Source organism: Elephantulus edwardii, unplaced genomic scaffold (assembly GCF_000299155.1).
Source record: "Elephantulus edwardii isolate Elephantulus edwardi_28Jun2011 unplaced genomic scaffold, EleEdw1.0 scaffold00042, whole genome shotgun sequence".
Taxonomy (NCBI): Eukaryota; Metazoa; Chordata; class Mammalia; order Macroscelidea; family Macroscelididae; genus Elephantulus; species Elephantulus edwardii.
Window position 1 is genome coordinate 16,978,786 of NW_006399792.1, and position 8,326 is coordinate 16,987,111.

The 8,326-nt window shown below is 39.8% G+C and overlaps 1 protein-coding gene across 1 annotated transcript in view; it reads right to left on the bottom strand.

Annotated features, from left to right (window-relative positions):
- The window catches only part of FRAS1 (Fraser syndrome 1), a 470,336-nt gene that overhangs the window by 79,673 nt on the left and 382,337 nt on the right, over window positions 1-8,326 (bottom strand). Inside the window, exons 54-56 of the mRNA XM_006885294.1 lie at window positions 5,581-5,925; window positions 1,578-1,738; window positions 604-751 (exon numbers count right to left, since the gene is read on the bottom strand). Of these exons, the coding sequence (XP_006885356.1) occupies window positions 604-751; window positions 1,578-1,738; window positions 5,581-5,925 (654 nt within the window). The remainder of the gene's footprint in view (window positions 1-603; window positions 752-1,577; window positions 1,739-5,580; window positions 5,926-8,326) is intronic.

Genomic DNA, 8,326 nt, shown 5'->3' on the forward strand with positions numbered 1-8,326 from the left:
AATCCTCTGCTTATGACTATCAGTTGTTACCCTTTGCTTACAAATTCCTTAGATGGAAGAAGAAGATATTTCAGGACTTGATTCCAAGCTACCTTTCTTTCCCTTCTATTCTCTCCTGAACATACCTAAAGCAAAATCAGACATCTCACTGCTTCCTATATATGCATCTTTCAAAACTTTATACCTTATATATACATTGTTTCTCTCCATTAAGCATTGAATCAACTATCATATCCGAAGATTCTGCTTGAATGTCATCTGTTAAAATGACAGAGTTACTGTCTAGTCCCCATGCTTCATAGAACTAATAGAGCATTTATCATAGCATGGCCTTTTTTTGTAAGGGTCAGCTTCCTCAGCTATACATTAAACTTCTTGAAGACAGTGTCAAAGGATTATATCTCTGTGTTTTTACTAGAGTATCAGAATTAGGAATAATATTCTCACTTTCATATTTATATATGCATGTAAATAAGCATACGTGCAAACATACGTATATTTCTTGAATAAAAGTAGGAATGACCTCCAATATCTTAATTAAAGAACTTAATCAGAAAGAAAAGTTATTGTCTGAATCAATAGCTTGCATTTACAATTTCTTACCATCCTGGAAGGTGTCATTAATTGCAATGACAGCCTGGAAAGGTTTGGTCAGTTCGGCCCCTTGTGCTGAGCTGAGGAATACCACAAATGTCTCCAGTCCTTCAATTACTGGATACTGAGCGTCATCCAAGATAGTCAAAGTGCAATACTAGAAGAAAAATCAAAGCAAATATTATAAGTGGCCCAATACTTATTTTACAATTGAGTAATCACAAAAATAGCAGCTTGCCTTTCTAGAGTGACATTTAAGAAAGTTCTCTTAATTCATAAAATTATCACCTCTCTTGTGCATCACATAGTTGGACAATGACTAAGGATGACTGAAGATTAATCAAAGCCTTTGAGTTATGGTGCTGGGAAAGGGTCTTGAATATACCATGGACCATAAGAAAACAAATAAATCTGTCTTGGAGAGGATAAAACCAAGCTTCTCCTTGGAGGCTAGGATTTTGAAGCTATGACACACACACTTTGGGCATGTGCCCAGGAGGAACTGGTCCTTGGAGAAGGACATCATGCTTGGAAGAATGTAGGAACAGAGTAGGAAAGGAAGATCCCTGATTAGATGGACTGATACAGTAACTGGGACAATGAGGTTTATTGTGTTGGATCAGTGAGACTGGCTCAACAGGGTAGACTTCAGAGTTGCTGTACACTGGGTCACAGACAACACAACAGCACAGAACAACAACAACAGCTTGTCCAACTCTTCCCTACCACAGAGTTTTGCTTCTAGGTACTTATACCAAACAAGTGCAATTTCTAGCCTAAACTGGTGGTATATTTGATGCCAAAAAATGTCACTTGGAGTATGTAGAACAATCCTTTGTAAGTTTGTTTTCAAGAAAAGGAAAATAGCAATACTTTAAGGTGAGTTTTGAGTCCTGAAGAAAGTATTGTAAGGAGACCAAAGACAACATCTACCGATCTACCGAGACTTATGACTTCATGAATCCTTGATGGTGTGTACCTACCTGCTCAGTGTGACCGGGCGCAAATTCTACTTTCCTAGAGCTGGGAACATAGTCAACTCCTGGAGTAGCAGAGGCTGGGTCCGAGGGGCGTGTTGCACACCAGACAGATGTAAAGGTTGAGAGGTCAGTACCATGTCGGACAACTGGAATTTTCACAGTGCCTGAATTATTAACAGAAATTTCAGAGGTCAGCTTTAAGTCAGAAAAATCAATGGGTTATTTTCAGTACAATGTTTTTCTTCATAGAAGGAACAAACGTTTTGGTCCACTGCTCCTCTGAGACAGGCTGAGAGGTGTCACCACTTCTCATTTTATAGGCCCTGAGATCAGGAGTTGACCCAAAGGAGGGTCTCATGTATGTAATTCTGGAGAGATAGTTCTTAGGGCAGAAGAGAGGAGACTGCCAACAGAGGAAGAACAATGAACTTGGAAAAGAGTTCATTGAAAAACCATCTCCAATCTAGGGAGAAGGAACTCTGAAAGGAGGCCTCAGGGATGAACAAGAAAATAGTCAATTAAAGAGGAACCAGCTAGAGGACTCTGTGGGGCCTGAAGTTGAATACTGCTAATTAAATGTTCCTAACAGGGTTGATTTTCCAATTTTATCCAACTCGTGCACACATCATTACTTAAACCATATGTGCTTATTGCTTGTCTTAGGAATGGAACTCATCTTCTAGTCTACTGTGAATTCATACTTTATAGTGTCTTACTTTATAAATATGTAATAATTAATCTATTTTCAAGATTGAATATACTATAAGATGAAATGTAGCCATCACTAGATCTGGTACATAAAAAAAGAAAATATAGTAAAGTAGAGAGGACATTATGCTTGGTAAAAATAGAAGATCATGAAAACCAGTGAGAGCCTCAGTGAGATGGACTGACATAGTACCTATAAGAATGGGCTCAAACTAAGAACAAATGTGAGAATGACACAACACCAGTCAGTGTTTTGTTCTATTTGGTATACAGGGTTGTTTTTATCAGAGTCATATCAATAGCATCTAACAAACAAAGAAATGTCTAAGTTCTAACCCCAGTTCCATTGTTGTTATGTGCCACTGAGTTACTTATGACTCATAGTGACCCTATGTACAAGAGCCTTGAAACCTGCTCTATCCTGTGCCAACTTTACTGTCTCTGACACATCTACCCTCGTTACCCAAGTCACTGTATCGATCCACCTCATTGATGGTCTCCCTCTCTCTTTTTACTTGTTTAAAAACAACTAATATTTTTTTTATTTTATTATTATTTTGTGTGTGTGTACCATCAAATCAGATCTGACTGGTACAGGAGGAGATTGCCCTTCCTTCTCTTTCTTTGTTGCTCCACCGTTCCAAATATGATGTTTCCCTCCAAGGACTGGGCCCTCCTTACAACATGCCCAAAGTATGTCAGATGAAGGGTCAGAATCCTTGCCCCCAAGAAGCAGGCTGGCTTCATCCTTTCTAGAATAAACCTGTTTCTTCTCCTGGCAGTCCATGGTATATTCAGTACTCTTCTCCAGCATCACAGCTCAAAGGCAGCAATTCTCTTGCTATCATCCCTAGTCATTGTCCTGCTCTCACAAGCAATTGTGAAGACCATGGCCTGGATCAGGTATACCTTAGCCTCCAGACTGATGTCGTTCTTCAGCACTCTGGAGAGGTTCCGACGGCATACTTTCCCTATCCAATTTGTCTCTTGATTACCCAGTTGCTGGTGCCAAGAGTGTTGATTATGGAGCCACGCAAATGGAAGGTGTTAGCAATCTCAATTTCTTCACCATCTATCATGATGCTACCAATCAGCCCAGTGCTGAGAATCTTTGTTGCCTTGAGACTGAGCTTCAATCCATATTGAAGACGGCAGTCCTTGACCTTCTGCAGCAAGCACTTCTGGTCCTCCTCAGTTTCAGCAAGCAGGGTCGTGTCATCTGCATAATGCGGGTTGTTGATGAATCTTTCTCCAATACTAATTCCACATTCCTCTTCATACAGGCCAGCCTCCCGGATGATATGTTCTGCATATAGACTGAAAAAGTACAGAGACAGACTATGTCCCTGACGTACACCCTTCCCAATTTTGAATCATGCATTGTCTCCTTGCTCTGTTCTGACAACTGCTTCCTAGTCCAAGTATAAGTTTCACTTAAGCACAATCAAATGTTCTAGGATTCCCATTCTTCTTAGAGTAAGCCAGTTTTTTTTTGTGATCCACACAGTCAAATACCTTTGCATAGTCAATGAAACACAGATAGACATTCTTCTGGTACTCTGTGCTTTCAGCCAAGATCCATCTAACATTAGCTGGAATAACCCTAGTACCTCGGCCTCTTCTAAACCCAGCCTGAACATCTGAAGTGCTCTGTTGATGTCCTCCACCAGTAGTTTTTTGATAATTTTCAACAGAATCTTGCTTGCATGTGAAATTAATAATTTCTATATTCTGTTGGTTCACTTTTCTTTGAAATGGGAACAAATCTAGATTTCTTCCACTCAGTTGACCAGGTGGTTGTCCTCCAGGTTTTTTGGCACAACTTATTGAGTGTATCCAGGTAGAGTCTGTTTGTTGTAATATGTCAATTGGTATACCGTCACTTCCTGGGGCTTGTTTTTTGCTAATTCTTTCAGAGCAGGTTGGACTTCTTTTTTTATTACCACAGGCTCTTGCGCATACATTGTTTGACGAAATTCTTTTGAGTCCACCAATTCCTTTTGGTACAGTGATTCTGAATACTCCTTCCATCTTCTTTTAATGCTTCTTGGATCATTTAGTATTCTGCCCAAAGCATCCTTAAGTATTGCAACTCATTGCTTGAATTTGTTTTTCAATTTCTTCAACTTAAGAAATGCTGAACAAGTTCGGCCCTTTTGATTTCCTGGTTCCACCTCTTTGCACATTTCATTATAATATTTTGCTTTGTCTTCCCAAGCTGCCCTTTGAAATCTTCTGTTCAACTCTACTTAATTTCTTGATTTATTCCATTTTCTTTGGCTTCTTGGCACTATAGTGCAATATTCAGTTCTACCATTATATTATTTGTTTGACCTTTGATGATGATTCATTTAATCTTCCTGAGTCACCATTTGCTCTTCTCCCTTCCACAGAAGATTGAGTAAGAATATATGGTATGCTTATGGCATGGTGCCTGGTATACAGGAAGTATTAAAGTAGCATTATTTCCCATTGTTGTTTTGGTTGATAGGTGCTGTTGAGTTGAGTACAACTTACAGCGACCCTATGAACAGTGGATCTGAACTCTATCTTATCCTATGCCATGTTCACACTTCCTGACACAATAGAGCCCATTGCAGCAGTCACCATGTCAGTCCACCTAGCTGAGGGTCTTCCTCTCCTTTGCTGATCCTTCAACTTTCCAAGCATCATGTTTCTCTCCAAGGACTAGCTCTTCCTGTCAACATGCCCCAAATTTCCATCAGGCAGTGTTATCCTTTCAAAGAAGTGAAAGTCCTTGATATGGCTCAAGATATGCAAATATTCAGTACAACTGCTGACAATTCTAACAGCAATATGCCTACTAACAACAAATGGAGGTCTTTGAAGTCAATGTAAATGATGGAATACAATATGGAAAGGAGCGTGGGTCTCCGAAACACAACGTAAAAGAAACCAGTCCATCAATTGTTTTGGTCTACTGTGTATATAAAAATTTCTGTGAGGTTAAGGCATTGAAGTATTTTAGTTTGTTTCAGTAGCTACTAGTACCCTAAATACCACAACTCCATCCTCAATAATTCAAGTTTATCTTCTTTTAAGCCCCCTTTTGTGCAGTGAAATATTAGCTAATCAAGCTCTAAGTCTCATTAAACACCTCTCTGTCATCAATAACTACCCCAAGAAAACACTTCAAACCTTTTATTCTTAGTCCTAAGGCCTGAAATCAACAGCAGGGTCACTGAGGAACAGAATTCTTAGTGTCTTAAAGGCAACCTTAAGCCCAAGGAGAAAACTGTATCTGAAAATATTACCCTACAGAGATATTGCCCATTACCTGCATCCTCACTGACAGTGAATGCTGTATTGCTCAGGGACACAGTGGAGGCATCATTCGGACCACTAATGAGCACCTTGGCTGATGCCACTCTTCCAATACGAGCGTTGTCAGAAGCATCTGCCAGGACAATCTCAAACTCCTCTTCCTCTTCATACTCGCTGTCATCAATGAGCATGATATCACAGGTTGACATGGTGACCCCAGGCCCAAATATCACCCGGCTCTCAGCAGATCTCCCTCTAGATTTAAAATCAGAGCCTGATTCTAGGGCATAGAGGCTGCTTCCCATAGCTGACTTCGGGACTGTGTAACAAACTGCAGATACAATGCTGCTTGCATCTCCTGAAACACAAATGTCAAGAAAACCAAAGCATTTAAGCAGGAATGTCTTGCATTTTAAAATTTGTGGTTATTTAATGAGTTTAATTCCCTCTGACACTGGCCATCATTATTTCTGCTCAAACTCTGACATGAAACCGTCTTGAAGTTTCTTTTAAGCCTGCGGTATAAACCACTTGAGGATTTAACAATACCCCTAGATACTTTACCAAGCAACTTAAAATAGATTTCCTATTCTGTGAATTTTGTGCTCTGTTAATTCACAAGACTCATTGCCCGCCATCTAAGACCACAGCGGGTGGAAAGATAAGAGACATATTTGCTACTTTAAGTACCAAACTAATTGTGTCCTGAAGATAGTGCTATGAGCACAGTTGGCTGCATTTCTGAATAAACTTCTACAATTTAATGCCCAGAGAGAAAACAGCTTTTTTTAGAAAACAAAAAAAGAGCAAAAGGAAATCTCGAATTTGAATTTCTGTACAAAGGACTTTACTTATTAGTGTTGCCATTTGCCGGGGTAACACTCAGAGCTGGGCATGGCTTGCTGACCCAGAACAATCAGTGGGGCATACTTGTTTCTCAAGTGGCATTACTAAGGTTTTTAACTATCTACAGTGTTCACTACATGAATCCCTAGTCAGCAGATTCAGAAAGGAGACTTGACATCATCATTTAGTCACATTGTAGCTTTGAAGAAAGATTTAATTTCCATGTGCTTTAAAGTCTCAATATTGCATAATCATGAATCCATATGATCTTTGTTTTGATTTTCATCCTCTCAAGAATTGCCCTTTATTTTTCACACACAGACTACGTCTCATCTGAGCTCTCTGTAGGATACTCGCATGGGAAAATTTAAAAAAAACCATTTCCTCATCACAGCCATCTTTGTTGTAACCATTTCTGTGTTTATAAATGCATTATCTCTGAGAAAAAAAAAACCATTTCCTTACTTCCATGAGCTAAGATGAAGCCTGTTCTTAGAACCTTTAACTTCCCTCCTTGGCCAAGGCTATTAATATTTTATGTACTGAGTAATTGATTAAGAATACTGACTTCATGAATAAATTAGAAGTCTAAATATAACCAGTTCTCTAGTCCAGTTAAAGAGTAAATGGGAGTTCTAACAACTTAACAAGAGAGTTCTGGTGTCCTAGTGATAAATAGCTGAGCTACCAACCCAAAGGCATATGGTTCAAATCCACCAGCTGCTCTGCAGGAGAAAAACAGGCACTCTCCTCCCATGTGATCGATTCCCTCTGAAAACCTGTTTGAAGGTCAGCTGTGGGTTTGTTCCAACTTGATGGTACATAACAATAAAAACCACAATGTAGCTAGAAGAGAAGCCTTCTGGCAGCACCAAGCATGGTCATTCTAACAGTGTTCCATGACGGACACCACCATTATACTGTCAGCAAAGGATTATCCTGCATTTCTCCCGAACTCAATGTCAACAAGTTGGAACCAACTCACGGTTGACCCACCACTGGCTTTCCAAGGCTGTTAACTGCATAAGTAGAGTTGTTGGTAGATTTGAACCACCAGATAGATACCACCTTTGGTTAGCAGTACAACTACGCAGACACTATGCCACCAAAGTTCCTTCACAGAGAGGCATGGCCTTTGGGTTAGCAGCACAACTTCCTACAGACTACAATTCAAAGCTCCTCTTTCCTGAAAGCCCTGGTGAAACAGGAGGCAGGGGACATACCCTTTTGTAGACAGATGGAGAAACTGAGGCACAGTAGGCCCTCCCCCCGCCCCAGTGCCTCTGTCCTCCTTTGATACTAGGTGTCGGGGTCAGGCTCTAAACCATATACAGAGTGACCACTGAAAGGTTTGCACAATATTTTTCCAAATCAGACTAACACAGAACACCACCAGTTTGGGCAAATCAATATTCAAGAGAACGAAGGCTTGCTGCATGAAATAAGGCTGAATAACCTTAGAGAGTCCCAGTTTACACTGACATATTAAAAGTCTATGGAGTGTCAAAAATTCTGCTTAGTGATTAATCAAATTTACTACACAAAGCACGGCAAGAGTTTCCACATCTCTTCTTTGCCCTCCCCCTCTTTCTCACAAACTGGATGAACTTCCTTCCTAGCAGAGACATAAATAAGAATTTAGCTCAAGAAGTAGACAAGGATCCCACTTCCATTGCATCTATGAATTAAGTGACTGAGTTTGTTTCTGCTTCAAATCTGTGATTTCTGTTTCCACACTCTGATTTCTACATAACAGCAAATTAATACTGCTATGTACTTAAGTCCAATAGCTGTGAGCTATTATAACTTTACAGAATAATGATCAGGAGTAAAGCCTCTAAAGCCAGATTTCCTAGGTTCCATTAGACCAGTTCCATAACCTTACTAACACATGGCAATGGGCAAGTTATTAT